Source organism: Aspergillus pseudoviridinutans (assembly GCF_018340605.1).
Source record: "Aspergillus pseudoviridinutans IFM 55266 DNA, scaffold_1, whole genome shotgun sequence".
Lineage (NCBI taxonomy): Eukaryota > Fungi > Ascomycota > Eurotiomycetes > Eurotiales > Aspergillaceae > Aspergillus > Aspergillus pseudoviridinutans.
This window is the reverse complement of record NW_025091281.1, coordinates 4,052,791-4,067,963: the sequence shown is the minus strand read 5'-3', so window position 1 is coordinate 4,067,963 and position 15,173 is coordinate 4,052,791. Positions and strand designations below refer to the sequence as shown.

Below are 15,173 nucleotides of genomic sequence, written 5' to 3'. Positions count from 1 at the left end.
CTGACGAAGTGACTATGCCGCCAATTTCCAGAGGAGGCACTAGAGATGTACTAATCTCGTTTTTTCGGGGCTCCTAAGAGCCCCTGCAGCGAATCACCCCAAGGCGTCCCTGGGGCGAGTTTTAAGTTTTTGAAGTCGCATGCACAGTCGAACCGTTCTGACCATCCATCATCGGCCACACACATCACAAAATGATCCGCTCTGGTGACGAGGTCTTCCCTCTTCAGGAACCTCCACGGTGTTCGAACTAGTCAGGCGGCTACAACTTGATCCTCATAATTCGCTCCACAAGCCTAAGGACACGGGTTTCATCCTGCGTCTGGACCCTTGGACTGCTCTTGTTAGCGAACTACGTAGTACTAGCAGTGATGGCGAACCAAGTCCCCAACCAAGCTAGCATACCTTAGGAGTTAGGACAAGTCAGTCCAATGGAAAACAAACAAAATAAAAATCTTATATTAGTGCAAATTGATGGATGGACGGACCCCTTGCGATTGGCTGAGAATTTGCGCCCCAGGCCAAGCTGCACAATACACTGATGTTGTTAAATAACAAAGCGCCGCCCCTGTCTGGTTTGGAATTTCTCCTTCATAAAACCTCCTTCACACGTTCGTTGTCTGGGGAATATTAACCCACTTACACTCCTTCCTGGCCCTTGAGCAGTGCTCCCCACGTTCCTTACAATAACCTCCTTTGCTTCTTGACCCCGGCGCTCACTCTTTCGCGTTCCGAGTCTTGAATTCTCAGTCACTCCTCCATCCCAGTCATTCAACCTTGGTCAACCTTGCGCAACTATCGCAATTTACCGTGCCGGTTCCAATCTCACGGCTACATACCTTGCTCTCTTGCGCATTGCGTTCCCAATCCTCGACATCGGATAAGGATAGCTCGATTGATTCATACGAATATAGCGCTGTCGCGTGCTCAACATCAATCTCCTAAGTGTTTATAAACCTGGCGACCCATACCGTCAATATGAAGATCAGCGCCATCGTCTCGTCCGTGCTCTGCCTGGCTGCGACCCAGCTTGTCGCCGCAGATACCGTCACTTCGACCTACACCAACACCGTCACCAAGACGCTGGTTCGCGTGAATTCGGAAACTCCAGGAGCCTCCGCAAGCGTCAGCTCCTATGTCATCCCCTCGAGCTCTGCTACTCCTTCTAGCAGCTGGATTAGCAGCAGTGCTGCTGCCACTTCGACTCCGGCGTCCAGCACCCCGTCCGCATCTGCCGTCGTGAATCATTCCGGAGCGGGAAGTGTTGCTGATGTCAATATGCCTGTCGCGCTTGTCGCCGGATCCGTTGCCCTCCTTCTCGGTGCTGCGCTGTAATTGAATGAACAGCCATCCGACTTCGTTTGCGTTACCGACACGTACAATGAAAGAGCTGGAATTGATCAAAATTGCGCTCGTCGCACCCATTCAGCTTGCGGACGAGGTCATCGAATTCTCTTCTGCGCGCAAGTGAAGTGCAGGTGATGCCCTCATGGTATATCACCTTGTTACCTTCGACTGCGCTCTTCGAGTATATTTATTCCTTTGATTCTTCTTTTCTTCTTTACAACTTCTTCTTCCCCCTCGTCTGAGATTTTACGATTTGAAGAATGAGGCAGGTGGTCGAGGCGCTTTGGATTCATATACCCCTTTTTTACGACTTCTTCTACGAGTTGACGGTGATTATTCCCCTTTTACCTCCATGATGTCTACCGGTCATCCGGTTATGATCGCGGAGTTTCGGTTTCATTCGACCTGCGAGGTGGTTTGTTGAGCTTGGAGGATACTATTATGTTTGCATATAGCGTAGTACATAGCCAACTAAATAGCAATTTAAAGCTGCTGATCGAGATGCATTTTTTCTTCAATAGATAAAGCGTCAGCTTCGTTTCGTCTGATTGCATTTCTGCTAATCTCATGTTACACCACTAGAACGGGGACACACAGGTTATAAATTACCAGTGCATCAGATCGATAAGATCAATTTCCCATGTTGAGCTTTAGATAGTATAGTTCGCCGATCAAAATGAGCATGCTCAATGCTCAATGCTTAATGCTCCCGTCTGATCACCAAGTGGAGTTCTTCAGTGAGGAACATCCGGCCTGATTGGCAGAGCGCGTAGAGATGGAAGCCGACGCGTGCGCCGTTTCGGGTAAACAGTCGACTGACCACTTGACCGTCATTTGTCGGACAGATTATCTGATTCCACATTCTTTCAGACGTCATGGCTTCGGCATGCCTGACCTGAGATTCTCCCTCGTGGTCTCGATTGCGCCTGCTCGCTAAGGTCTGTTGACGTCCGTCGCAGATTCGCTTCCCCACTGCGGAGGTGACGCGCCACAGTCCAAAACAAGCGGCCTAGTCGCAGAGAACAAAAGATTTCATCTCATTGCTTTTCACTAATAACCAATTCTTGAAATATACTGGAAAGACAAGTTGCGCCCAGCATGGATAGCGAAGTCCCTCTTCCCCCGCCGCGACGAATCCGGCACCGCTCCCCCGCCAATGCCAGTTCCTCCGCTGCGAAACCTCCATCCAACTCCTCGTTCAAAAAGACATACCGACTCTCGCGCTTTGATGACCGCTCCAGCCAGCCGTCCAGTGATCCTGCGCTTTTCTCCAGCGATGATATCCCTGCGTCTGGCCTCGAAAACTACAACGCCCCCGTCTCCTCTGGAGCTGCAGCGGGCAGGAAACGACGCTACCGGGGGACCTGGTGGGGAGAGATGGCAGTCGATCCGAAGCGGAAGAGGGCAGATTTCAAGGACAAGCGGCTAGTGGATAGTGGTGTGTGGATGGGGAGTGATGAGTCGACTGCGGAGTCGCTTTTGGCGTCTGAGGATGCGTTGATGTGGGGGGAGGACTTGATGAAGAATATGAAGAGTTCTACACCGGCTGGGATGGGAGATGAGGGACAGATGGGTGCGATCAGTTCACAATCTGGGAATTTACGGCTCCGTGAGGCGGTGCCACAGCCGGGGGGTTTCAGGAAGGTGGAGGAGCCGAGGGAACATCAGCTTGCCAGGACGATTGTCAATGACTGTCTCGAAAAAGGGCAGGACAGCGTCGACTTGAGGTGAGATCATCCCTGTCTGAGTCGTGTGGAGTTGCGCTAACTCTTGCAGCAATGGCAATCTGAGAGCGCTTCCGTCGGGCTTGCTGCTTCCTCTTCGATATCTCACCAAGTTGCCCTCAGTCAGAGAGCCTCCAATATCGGAAGAGGGCTACAGCTCCTTGAAACCGTTTCTCTGTCTGTTCCTGGCTGGCAATGCGCTTGCTGCAGTTTCGGGAGAAATATTCGAACTCGACTCACTCAGAGTTCTCAGCTTGAGGAACAACAAGCTGACAGAGATTCCTCCCGCTATAAGAAAGTTGACAATGCTGCACGAGGTCAACCTTGCGGTCAATCGCCTGCGTTGTCTTCCTTGGGAATTGCTATGGTTGATTAAGAAGGGTGACCTGAAACATCTGATGGTCCGACCCAACCCCCTTCTTCAGATCAATGAGGTAGAAGTTACAAGGTGGTACTCCCCCGATGGTAGCGATGCAGGATCACTGGAGGAAGCGTTGAAAGCGTGCCATTATGAAGGCCCCGCGCCTGAGGAAGCATGGGCCCCCATAAAAGTGGCGATTAGCCCCGTCCGACGGTTCAATATGGAAGGTATTCCCATAACGGATGGGCAAAGCAACAACTTGCCGTTGAGATCATCGGGCGATGCGCCGTCTCATGTGCCCTCTCTGCGTGAGGTGTCTCTCCTAGCTTTCAGCCAGTCGGTCTATTGCGACCAGATATCCGACTCCGAAATGATCGGCTATCCGGAACTAATGGTTCGCCTCCTTCGACAGGCTAAGGGTGTCAGAAATGCCGGCGGTAGAAGCTGCTCAATATGTCACCGCAGCTTCGTAATTCCTCGCACTGAATGGATTGAATGGTGGGACTGCAGTACCTATGAGAACGGGCTCAAGAGACCTCGGTGTCCTGGGGAGCAATTACGTCCCTTGCCGTTTCGAAGATTTGGTTGCAGTTGGGCGTGTGTTCCTGAAGCTGAAGAGGCCATGCTCCAAGCTGAAACTGGTCAGCAATAAGGCTAATAGGATCATTTCTGCAGGTTGGCGTGGGAATGTGCATTTTGTGGTTCTAAGCGATTGTCGATAGACTGTATCATGTGTGCTGTACATATGCTGGTGTATATTCGCCATCTTGCCTTTGATTCTCTTGAGCCCAAGACGCCGTCTATTTGAGTAGCTCTGCAGGTTTTCATGGAATGGCGTCTATCACTCTGAAGACACTCTGTAGACCGTGACCAATCACTGTCTGTTCTGATTTACTGTATCAGACCTTGCATAATCCTCTTTGCAGCCTTAGTTACGCAACGAGTCCCGGAGCAGGATGCTCGCTCCATGTTACCAGGTCTTACCATTCTTGCAAAAGTAACTATTCCTTGCGGTTGGCTCTCCCTCCGAGTGCAAGGAGGAAGTGTACTGCAATCACAACATATATAGACTATTCAGCCGCACTAAGAGAGGCATAAACTAAGTAGGTGCTCTTTAGATTGCAGCACTGCCTATATAAGATAAGTGAAGATATCTACAGTGGGGGACATGTAGTTCGAACCAGAGAGAATGGTAAGTCATCAGCCCTAAATTTAACCTTGGATGATCTGTTCAACTAACCGCCAATAACCATACTTTCCAGGGCTTCTTGAATGGTCCAAACCTGGTAATATCAGAATTATCCTCAGGTTCTCGAAACACTGGGCCGCGAAAACTTAGTCTACGATTCTGACATAATGCTGATACGACAAAGCATCACCAAGAAGCATACGTTCTATCTAGGACATTATCCTCTTTAACCCTCCTCTGATCATATAACCACACTCATCGCACCTCACCCAAGAAAGGCATAGCCGCAGAGCAGAAAATGAGTGGGATAGCCTCCCTGCCCATGGAGATCTATGATATGGTATGTTTCGTAGATTAGGGGCTATGCTTTCTGTAGGGAAGAGCTGATTTAGTATAATAGATTGCAGAAAACTGTTGCGATATTGAAAATATCTATTCCTTGTCATATATTGAGAAGAAGCATTTGAGGAAATGTTGTATCCTTCGTCAAGTAAATAAGGCGTTCTATTACAGCGCCACACGCTTGATGTTCCGGACCTTTATGGTCCAACTGGACTGGAAAGTTCAGCAGGTCAAAATTGAAGAGCTCTGCCGCAATGCCAACGCTTGCTATGTTGAAAGATTGGTTATCGAATGCTGCGAAAGCGAGGAAGTTCCAAAAGGCATATACTCCTGGAGACTTTGCTGGCTCTTGCAAAAAGTTCGCGCTTCATTTCAAGAAATTCCCGTCTTTACGCTCAGTTCTACTGGGTTTCCTCGAATATCCTTATGGGAGAAACAGCATGAATGCGGGTGGCCTAATCGAGCAGATAATTGAGGCTCTTCAACTCGCGCAGCCACCCAAGCTCGGAAGATTGAGCATTCACTATCCTGGAGGGGGCGAAACAAGGTCTGAGGATGGCTTACTTGAAAGCCCATCGTCCAATCTTCCTCCTGTCTCGAGGGGTATAAAAAGTCTCCAAAGCGTAACCCTTAACCTTGGGTTCAGCCAGGTGACCCGCAGGGATGACTCCAGTATAAGGCAAATCTTGGAACACGGCCAGAGCCTGAAATATGTCGATGCGCATGGGATCTGGAGATTGCCACCAAGCTCATCAACATTTTCTACACCCATCGGCTCCCCTACAGTTCTTGCGACTTGAGTTTGCAATTCTCCCGGGCGAGTGCCTCCTTGAGCTCCGCCACTTTCAAAACACGTTGAGAGATCTCAGCCTCATTGACGTGCGACTTAGGGGTCGCTCTTGGGCTGAAGTGTGCAATTTCCTTCAGCAGTTTTCCGCCCTTTGCAGGCTGCAGGTAGTGAATTGCCGATACCAATATCGCCGAAATCCTGACAGTTATACCTTTATGAATAAGTCTGATCGGCAGGCTTTGCGCCAATACAAAGCTCATCGGCCAAAGATCTTGGTGAAACCAGACGACAAGCTGCTTCCCATTAAATAACCATGAACGACAGTCAATGCTGGGAGTATTTGCACAGGATTCGACAATAGGCACTGGACAAACGATACTTGGCAGAAATCTTGGGCTGGATGATAATGTGGACTTGGCCTCTACTAAAGAAGTGAAGAATATCAATCCCATGGCTTTGTTCCTCCACAAGCACAAGCTGGGTCTCCGGGTTTCAACTGGCAATCCGCCTAACAAAAAGCTGCTCTTCGACAGCAGAACAGAACAGAAAATTGCCGCGAGCCAGTTGCACTCCCAGTTAGTACCATGCGCCACTGCTGTAGCTTTTGCGCAGGTATTCTTGGTTGGGTCTCTGGCGCAAACACCATGAGGCTGACGGACAAGGTCGAGTCAGCGAATTCCGAGTAAAGATAGATGCAGACAATAACCACCCAGCGGGCTGCGCGTGGGTAGCGTGGACTGCATTTGCTGGCGTAGAAGATGTCCATCAGCAGGTTGGTAACCCGGGTATGAAAAATGATTTCGCGTAGTAAAGTCTCTATCCTAACGACGATAGTTGGGATACGGGAGAAAGATAAAGCCAGTACACACTGGGGAGAATTAGATCGATGATAGAAGATGCTCGTCACATGTTGGATGCCGATATAAGCGTCTGAATTCGTTGGTCCTGAGGTATCTCTTCGTACCCGCATAAGAAGTACCTAAATAGGAAATTGTTGTTGTAGCCCTAATTCGAGCTCTTGGCTCGCTCCCAAGGCTGGGCAGCCATGATGCTGATAGCTTCCTGAGACGCCATAACTAACATGATATGGGCCCCTGTAATGAAAGGGTTGATTTTAGCAAAATGCATCTGAAGATAATTATAAATATGAGCGAGTGTCTGGTGTAGAAAAGCGAAATCATCCGCTCGAAGAACTAAAGCTCTAACGTCCAAAGTCAGAGGAAAGGCCGCGGAAATGTTTAGCCATATCTTATAAGTTATTACCCTCAACGTATTCATCTATATGATTTACGGGTAGGTTATGACTAAACTACATCCAACTTCTTCCTGAACCTCAACTCGGTCAAATCCTCCGGCTGGCACACCATCACACGGCATCCTTTGATGTCCGGCCGGGCCAAGATCTTCTCGTACGCGACAGCAAACTCGGACGCTTTCATCGCCCCGAACTGGTCCGCTGCAGCATCTACCATCACGAACAAGCCGAGGTAGATCTCGTTGAAGCGGACATTCGTATCCGCGTTGTCGAGGCATGCCACGTTCGCCATGGAGTATAGCGCGCCCTGCGTCATGCTGGCTGCTGGGCGACCCCCATTGTCTCCGCTTGCGCCTGTACAAAGCGTCCAGGTGCTTGTAGGGTCGCCCTGCTCGAGAAGATAGGGGATGGTCGCTTGATAGGCCACTGTCGGCGCGTATCAGTTCTTTTCATATCTGTGGAACTCCTACAGCATGGCCACAAACTCACAGAGGTTCGGCCTAAAATTGGTTTGCATATGCTTCCTTAGCTCCTCCGTGGTGAGATCAAGTATGGACGTCGCTTCGAACAATCCGCCCGCTGCCCATGGCACAATCACGCTTCTGTCAACCAAAACACTTATCATATTCACACTCTGATGAAGTAATGGACTTACCCGCAGCGTAAACATGCTGAAATGCCGGCAACTCCCCCTTCCGTACTTTCTCCACCACATCCTTCACTCCCTGATCAGACATGATGTCCGCCTCTACCGTCGTGATGCCCTCGCGAGTTCCTACATTGCGGAACAGCTTCTCTGCCGAAGCCTGGTTGCGCACGATGGCAAGGACGTGGAGTTTGGAGCGCAGAGCGGCGTGGATGGCCGAGGCTCCAATGTTGCCTGTGGCTCCAACGATCAGGACGGTCTGCATTTGGTTTATGGTTGTGGTGATGATGGTTAAGGTATGGTTGGGCGTCAGCGTGCTGTTGATGCGTGCTTCAGCATTTAGAACACGGAAGGATAGTTCCATACTTATATAGGGCATTTCTAGGCAACGGTCTGTCGTCGTCATGTTCTTCCTACATCCCCACTGCCATCTCTCTCGCCCAGTCGTTCTCGTGTCTGCATCCTCAAGATCTAACCAGCTTGCACGGCGTTCGTGAAGCTCGGACTCCGAACTAAAACCGCATACGAAAAACCGCTTATCTCCGTGCTTACCAACAATCCTTAGGGGTCCTCATTTCAGGTAAGACTCGAGTTTCATCAGATAACTCCACAGATTTGCTTCAGAGGAATGCATTCCCCTTCTGCTTCAATTCCACCGTCAACTTCTCATTCAGACATCAAGCGCACTGAGCTCTCTAAGCCTGCATCCAATCTGCAGAGTGGGCACAGTACTCTAGCGTTGGAATGAATACCGCTTGAGCAAAGCTCGTCGCTTATGATGACAAATCAAATGCAGAAGCGACTAAAAGGCCAGAATGTCCACATTTTTGCCTTTTGTGCCAGTGATTAGGAAGAAGCAGTCAGTGGTCAAGGTCATGCTGGCGACCCTATGGTATCGGGAAAGCAATCGTGGGGAGAGATGAACATGTTGGCAAGTGTCTTCACAGCGATGCATGTTGTCCTTGGTAGTCATACTGCACCGGAACGTCAGACTACCCTATAAAAGCAGGATTAAGATATAGATAGATCGGCCCCGAAATTCTTGGTCAATGCCATTAATGTCCAAAACTTCATCTTTAGGGAGACGTCCCGTACATGCACAGGCATTAGCGACTCTGGGGTTTCGGATGCGTTGTTCGAACAATGACCAAAAGGGTATCTCTTCCGGGTTCACCATGATTTAAGACGTTTAGGTTCACTAGAAAAATATATATTTATACATGCTGGTATGGATATATCTGAGAGGCCAGCAAGCTCTAAAAGAGTGAGAGCTTGCTGTCCAATTAATATATATTGTCTCGCACGCTCTGTCCTCTCCTTTAACAATACATTCTGCACATGTATGTCATGCCAACCTCAAGCAATTTGATTGAACGCCATGTTTTGCATCTCCTACATCATCAACATGAAATAAAAGCCATATTTTCTCAACTCTCATAAGATTCACGTCGACTTCTGAGGAGTATCTGTGCCCCAAAGCTGCATAACCTTACGTCGGTGCTCACAGCTGCTATCATCCTGGGTGGGAATCTAATCTTGTGCATGGCGCAGAAGTGGGTAACTGAATGGTACAAGCTTGCATAAATGATTGAGGGCCATCTGTATCCTGAATTCAATAGATAAGATTCGTAATGTACCAACAAAGCCCCAAGTCCGTCTTAGACGGATTCCTACTGCATGGCCTTCTCCATATCCGCAGCCCACAGCGCCGCACCCACCGTATTCGTAAACGAGAACATCAACGAGGCAAACGGAATCATCTCGAACAGAAACGCAGCCATTCCAAGTCTGCTCTCGGTTAGCAATCCCTTAAGCACAGCACAAAACCAACGGTGAATCATACCCGGTATACCCTCCCTGATTCTTCCTAACCCACTCCTCTCTCTTCCGCTCATCCCACCCCTTCAACTCAAAATACCTCAAATGCGCCACCGGTCCAGTCTTCTTCCCCTGCATATACACATACAACAGGGTCCCCACAACCGGAATGAAATTCAACGGCAGGAGCATCAGCGACCTCACCAGCGCCGATGGCCTAACCCGCTCCAGCGGCCGGTTCAGCATCCTCCCCAGTCTCGACACCGCTCCACCGCCAGAGGCATTGATCTGCCGCCCGCGTGCAACAAGCTCCGTGTGTCCGCGTGCAACGAGAGTGCCATCAAAGGTATCCGTCAGCGCGTCTGCAAGGACAAACGAGCGCGCGAGAAAACTGGTTATGGTCGAGCTTTCGCTGAGGACGAGCAGGGCGGCGGAGATCGGGGCCAGCGGGCCACTGGTGAAGGCCATGATGGCTGCTTGCGGGACGTAGGTGAAGAAGAACATTGCGGTTGTGACGCCGAGGCCGAGACTGATGGTCTCGACGGCGCGAGAGATGAAGGGGCGCCAGAGGTCTTTGTGGTAGGAGAAGAAGAGAATGCCCTGCATCATATGTCAATCGAACAGTTATTCAGAGCGCTGTCGGGCTTCTGAGCTCACTTTCACTGGGTAGAGATACGCGCCTGACACGGCGACGTCGTGCGCAACGGCTTTGAAATTGTTTGCCTCTTCATGGAGGGCGTCTTTCATTTTATCCGCCATTGTTTATTGAGTCTCGCAGTGCGTTGATAGTTGTGGTCCCAGTATAGCCTCAGTATGGAGAAGAACTGTCAATTGGACGTGGTGCAGTTGGACTGAAGGGTGTCGTCGAAACAAATAAAGAGGATGGACGCAGCGATGACGTCATGTGGTTACCAACTAGGGCGTAGGTTTCCTTGTCATACATGGTAAGGTGAATAATTTTGACTTGTAGGTAACCTGCCTATAATGCAAAAGCCTGTGTATACAGATACCTAATAACCATGGTTGATAAAAATCCTTCCAGACACCCCGCCTAGCCAATTGTGTTAGTTGTCATGGACCGAGCCTGCACTCCAAGTAGACAACGCCCCCAACGCCTAGCCAAGCATATTACTCAATACCAAATGTTCGCTAATGCAGTACATCCCAAGTGTCTCGAAGTGAAGGGAATATCATGATGAACAAAGACGCTGGAGTAGAGAGAAAAGCAGATAATACGGCTGCCCCCTCTTCATCGGTCGTTATCCGCCCGAGTCTGATGCCAAATGGTGTCGCCACTCAAGGCTGAAAGGCTAAGCGTTGCCAGATTCCTCCAACTGGAAGACGGAGGCGCAGAGGAGGCATGGCCTTCTAGTGCCCCCAAATCTGAGGCTCGGCGGTGTTCAGGGTCGGAGGTCTCATCTTCATTCGAGTTCGTAATGAGCATAGGGGCGGATGAAAAGCTTCGATGGGTTTCGGAGCCACGGCCATCATCACCATCGGCCATTCGCTGTGGCAAGTCGCGTGATTCTGCTGTTGTATTCTGAGTCATGGAGCGAACGACGTCTCCCTTACAGATCGGGCAAGTCCGCCGACGGGTCGTCAGCCATGGAGTTCTGCGCCTAAGTTAGCAGACTGTAGAAATACGAAACCGTCAGAGAGAGCTACTTACATGCACTCCGCATGGAACTCATGGCCGCAGGGTAGGCTCATCACTCTGCTTTGTCCATCGATGTATTCTTCAAGACATACAACGCATTCCACCTGCCGACCAGTGTACTTGCGGCGCCAAACAGAGGAAGCCGAACCAGACTTCTCGCCTTTTGCAGTCTTCTTGGCTTCAGCTGTACTGCCACGGAAGAAGGAAGAGCGTGACGGGGCCAGCTCTGGACGACTCCGAGAGCCTAGCAACGGGGAAGTTGGCGAGACTGGTCCGGGACTCGAAGATCGAGAGGAACTTGCTGCAGACGAAGGCGTTGGGATTGTGTGGTAGGTTCTCACCGGAAGGCGGTCCACGATGGACTTCGGAGCCCGCCAACGCCTCCGACGGATGCGAGATCGAATCAATAGGAGAGCATACACGACCGTCAAAGTGAGCAGAGGACTGACAACTAGAACAAGCAGGGTATCGAAGAAAGGGCTTGTAGACATGCTTGTTGGTGTCAACGTAACCCACAGGCCCGCATGTTCGGTAACCTTGGCATTTTGATCGGTACTTCTGCGCATCTTGTTGTTTGCTGGTTTATCCAACTTGGCATCCCCTGTACGTCTAGGCGCAAAGAAGCGTTTGAAAAACCAACCCTTGTCTGATGCAGTGTTTCCAGGAGAATTTACTGGAGAGCCGTCACGCGAATGGAATTCTTTGTTGTCGCTAGATTCGCTCCGATATTCACCGCTTCCTGGAGTGATGCTACCGCCCTTCGGTGAATTAGATGTCTTCTTTAAGCTCTTCGCATTTTTGCCCGACTCGGTATTAGCCGAGCCTGCCACGCTACTCGGCGACGGCAGAGAGGTGCTTCTAGGGGCTACAAGGTCTGGATCTCGCCAGTCCTGCACACCAATGATGAAGCCATCGCCGTCGGCAAGGCTCGACATGCTTTCGGAATTTTTGCGATCATCAGCAGCACTGCTGGGTGCAGCTTTTTTGGATTGTTTCTTATCACCAAGCCGAACCCAGTCAATGTTTCCGCTGTTAGGTGGCCGTCGACTGTCTTCAAAATTTTGCCAAGCGCGTCCATTGTTGCTCCTACCCAAACCTAGTAGTGACAGGAGAGAGTGGAAAGCTCCGGTTCTCGGTTTTGAGGCAATCTGAAGCGGCTCATCCACCTCAGCCTGGGGCGTAGGCGTGGAAGACGGGGTAACTGATGTAGTTGTTGTTGGACTCACACGCTGCTTGTCCGAACCGCTGGAGAGTACAGCGCGTGTAGACCCAGTTTTGTCGTCCAAGCTTAGATCTGCTCCGGCCTGCGGAGGCATCAGAGATGATAGCAAGTGTGCTGTCGTGTAAGACGTGAAAACGGCGGGAATAGTCACATTGGACGTGTCCCCTCGAGCATACATCGTCACGAGACTTCCCCCTCGCGTATCATCACCAACAATCACAGCGATCGCTCCGCGTCGTTGAGCCCATTTGACCTTTTCTAGAAAACCACAGCCGCCTCTGCTTAGCAACACAACTTTGCCATTTATCTCGGCGCTCTCCTGCAAGGATTGTATATCTGCATGAGCAGCCGGCTTATTTTGGCGTTCTCCAGGATTTTCCGGCGCATCTGCGTCTACCACATCAGAATCAGGTAAAGGATGATGCAGATGGTCATCGGTGCCGTCATTCGTCGAGGGTGGAGGGGCTCCGCCAGCCGCAAGATGTTCGGATTCTGATTCTTGCTGGGGATCAGCTCGCCCCTGACCTAAAGAGGCCGCAAGACCATCCTTAATACCAGATGACGAGGTCTTGTCTGCAGCTACCGTTGACTTATCCGGACTGCGACGGCTGTCACCATCCCCCCATCCTGGGATATCCGAACAGCCTAACTCTCCTTCCGCGCCACCACTAGTTTTCTCCCCAAAACCACTGCCCACCCAGAGTGGGCCACTCAGTCCCTTATCAGAAAGTAGAGGGCCAAATGCTGCAGGTCTGGCCAGGAAAAAAGTCGAGTTGTCATCGGTAAGGCTGATGATAGCGGATGGTGGGAAAAGTGAGGATGGTATATTGAAGGAGAAGAGAGCGTGAAATCCAGTCGTTTGACCAGCGAGCGAACTGGGATCAGCCACATGAGGAGATGACGAAAGAGCCGAGAACAGGGTAAGGAAGATCGGGAAAAAGAGGATACAGAAGACTATTGATATTAGGCGTGGCGGTCGCATGGTTGATGATTTTCGGGGAACAAGAAATCAAGATATGGTCCTGCCAGCGAGATTGAAATTGATCGAAAATCGTGATTCAGGTGCAGATGTCCTCTTGTAGGCTGCTGTTTTATGACCAATCACAAGGTCGATCAAGGGGGAGAGAGCCGGAGCTCATCGAGGACAATCACGAAGCGGACGTAAGGGCAGGGATCTGACGGAAACGCTATAGAGACAAGGAGAAACAGAAGAAGATAACTCAGAAACAGAGAACTCGATGAGAGGGAGAAACTGCAGGAAGGATGGACTGTTAAAGACAAGGAGAAGGAGGAGAAGAGGGTAGAAGCCACCACCACTACATGGAGCGATCGTCACTGCGTCAGAGAAACAACAAAGTACAACACGCAATAAGCGGGAACGGCAGCTAGAAAACGTAGGCCTCAGGCAGTCACAGCACAGCCTCGGAGTCACGGGATATGCGGGACTGAGGCGGCGATCCATCAGGCAACGAACATTCTGTTTCAACGGCGGTATCACTGTATTGTACTTGGCATTACATTGGGTGTAGCAACAAGAATCAGATCTTGGTTAATATTTCCACTTAGTATGATGATTACTATGAAGGTTGTAAAAATAATGAGAACACCAAATTTGCAACCGTTCAAAATCAGCAACATCGTTCTTTCCCCTTTGCTAGAAGCTCAGATCAAATGATGGAGGTACTTGGCGCCCTCACGCCTTTGCCTGTCTACGTTTTGTAATGCATTTTAATCCCCACATCATGCTACTCCGTACCTACATTTACTCCGTAGCTAGTCCATACAACCCGCCCCACACCTTCAACAGCTCAGTCGTGCCTTAAATTAGTCTTAATTGTCTTTTGCAATTTAAAGGCATGATCGACGAACTGCTCACAAGTCACCTAGAGTTGAAGACTAAATAAGCGAAGTGTCGACTCAACCTATGACTTTGTTTTGTTCTACTTGCTTTACGGAGTACCCTGCTTTAATTAATGAATCCAAGACCATGACTTCTTAGTGGGTGTCACGAAGTACTACTAATAAACACCAGTAACAGGTGATCCGTGTTGAGGGATAACCCCAGTCAAAAGAAATAAGCCATGATAAGGTAGCTCATGATACAGTCGCTCTGGAAACAGACCAGTAAGGCTCACTGTTATGTCATCACTCTTATTCTCTACCACAACTCTTCATGGAGCGTCTCTGGATCAGATGACGCTGGATGACACAAGACTGATCCCACCACCTTTCACGGTCGATTGTGGTCCTAGCCATACTTCAAGACCTCTCTAAGCTATGGGAATGGTTGGTAGTATATCGTCACGCTTGCTTGGTGGCGGGAGAATGTTCGGCTCCTTATATAGTGAGCCAGCCATCGCTCGATTAGACGTCCAAGTGGCGGGAAATCATCAGATCGATTCAATTTCAGTTGCAGAAAATCGTCAACATGTCCAACATCGTCCGCAAGGTCAAAGATGCCATGAGTGGGCGTCTCAATGACCCCAACGACACCGCTCAATACGCTGACGGTGGTAAGTAGATGACTGAGAGAACTTGCGTTGTGGCACCTGGTCTGACTTGTCTGTAGACAAGCGTACTTACAATGATAGCGCAAGCGGTAACGATTTCGGGTCTGGTGTCCACGATGCTCTTCCTGGTTCTGGCAACAGTAGGCCGGACGTTGGCGAGAACGAGCGAGACAGGAACGATCAGCCTCCTCCTTCTGCAGAGACACATCATGGTTCGCGAGGCTATCATGGGTCAAATTCGACCACTGAAAACTATGCAACCGCTACAAATGATTACAGAGGTCCCACCAGCTAAGGCTTGGAATCAAGGTTGAT

General features: G+C 50.1%; 6 protein-coding genes across 6 annotated transcripts; 3 read left to right on the top strand and 3 right to left on the bottom strand.

Moving 5' to 3' along the window:
• Positions 1-975: 975 nt before the first annotated feature.
• On the top strand, positions 976-1,332 carry Asppvi_001396 (uncharacterized protein; the record flags this gene model as incomplete). The annotated part of the gene is made up of 1 exon (XM_043297693.1): positions 976-1,332. The coding sequence occupies one exon, from the start codon at positions 976-978 to the stop codon at positions 1,330-1,332; it is 357 nt and encodes a 118-aa protein (XP_043153628.1).
• A 1,110-nt stretch (positions 1,333-2,442) lies between these two features.
• Positions 2,443-4,081, top strand: Asppvi_001395 (leucine-rich repeat domain-containing protein; the record flags this gene model as incomplete). Its single annotated transcript, XM_043297692.1, has 2 exons — positions 2,443-3,071; positions 3,121-4,081. 2 exons carry the CDS (start codon positions 2,443-2,445, stop codon positions 4,079-4,081), a joined length of 1,590 nt encoding a protein of 529 aa, XP_043153627.1.
• A 2,973-nt stretch (positions 4,082-7,054) lies between these two features.
• Asppvi_001394 (uncharacterized protein) lies at positions 7,055-8,015 on the bottom strand (the record flags this gene model as incomplete). The annotated part of the gene is made up of 3 exons (XM_043297691.1): positions 7,055-7,431; positions 7,495-7,584; positions 7,661-8,015. 3 exons carry the CDS (start codon positions 8,013-8,015, stop codon positions 7,055-7,057), a joined length of 822 nt encoding a protein of 273 aa, XP_043153626.1.
• A 1,306-nt stretch (positions 8,016-9,321) lies between these two features.
• Asppvi_001393 (EI24 domain-containing protein) lies at positions 9,322-10,228 on the bottom strand (the record flags this gene model as incomplete). The annotated part of the gene is made up of 3 exons (XM_043297690.1): positions 9,322-9,439; positions 9,495-10,069; positions 10,127-10,228. The coding sequence occupies 3 exons, from the start codon at positions 10,226-10,228 to the stop codon at positions 9,322-9,324; spliced, it is 795 nt and encodes a 264-aa protein (XP_043153625.1).
• A 490-nt stretch (positions 10,229-10,718) lies between these two features.
• On the bottom strand, positions 10,719-13,330 carry Asppvi_001392 (PA and RING finger domain protein; the record flags this gene model as incomplete). Its single annotated transcript, XM_043297689.1, has 2 exons — positions 10,719-11,082; positions 11,139-13,330. The coding sequence occupies 2 exons, from the start codon at positions 13,328-13,330 to the stop codon at positions 10,719-10,721; spliced, it is 2,556 nt and encodes an 851-aa protein (XP_043153624.1).
• Positions 13,331-14,776: 1,446 nt separating this feature from the next.
• Positions 14,777-15,153, top strand: Asppvi_001391 (uncharacterized protein; the record flags this gene model as incomplete). Its single annotated transcript, XM_043297688.1, has 2 exons — positions 14,777-14,861; positions 14,918-15,153. 2 exons carry the CDS (start codon positions 14,777-14,779, stop codon positions 15,151-15,153), a joined length of 321 nt encoding a protein of 106 aa, XP_043153623.1.
• Positions 15,154-15,173: the final 20 nt, after the last annotated feature.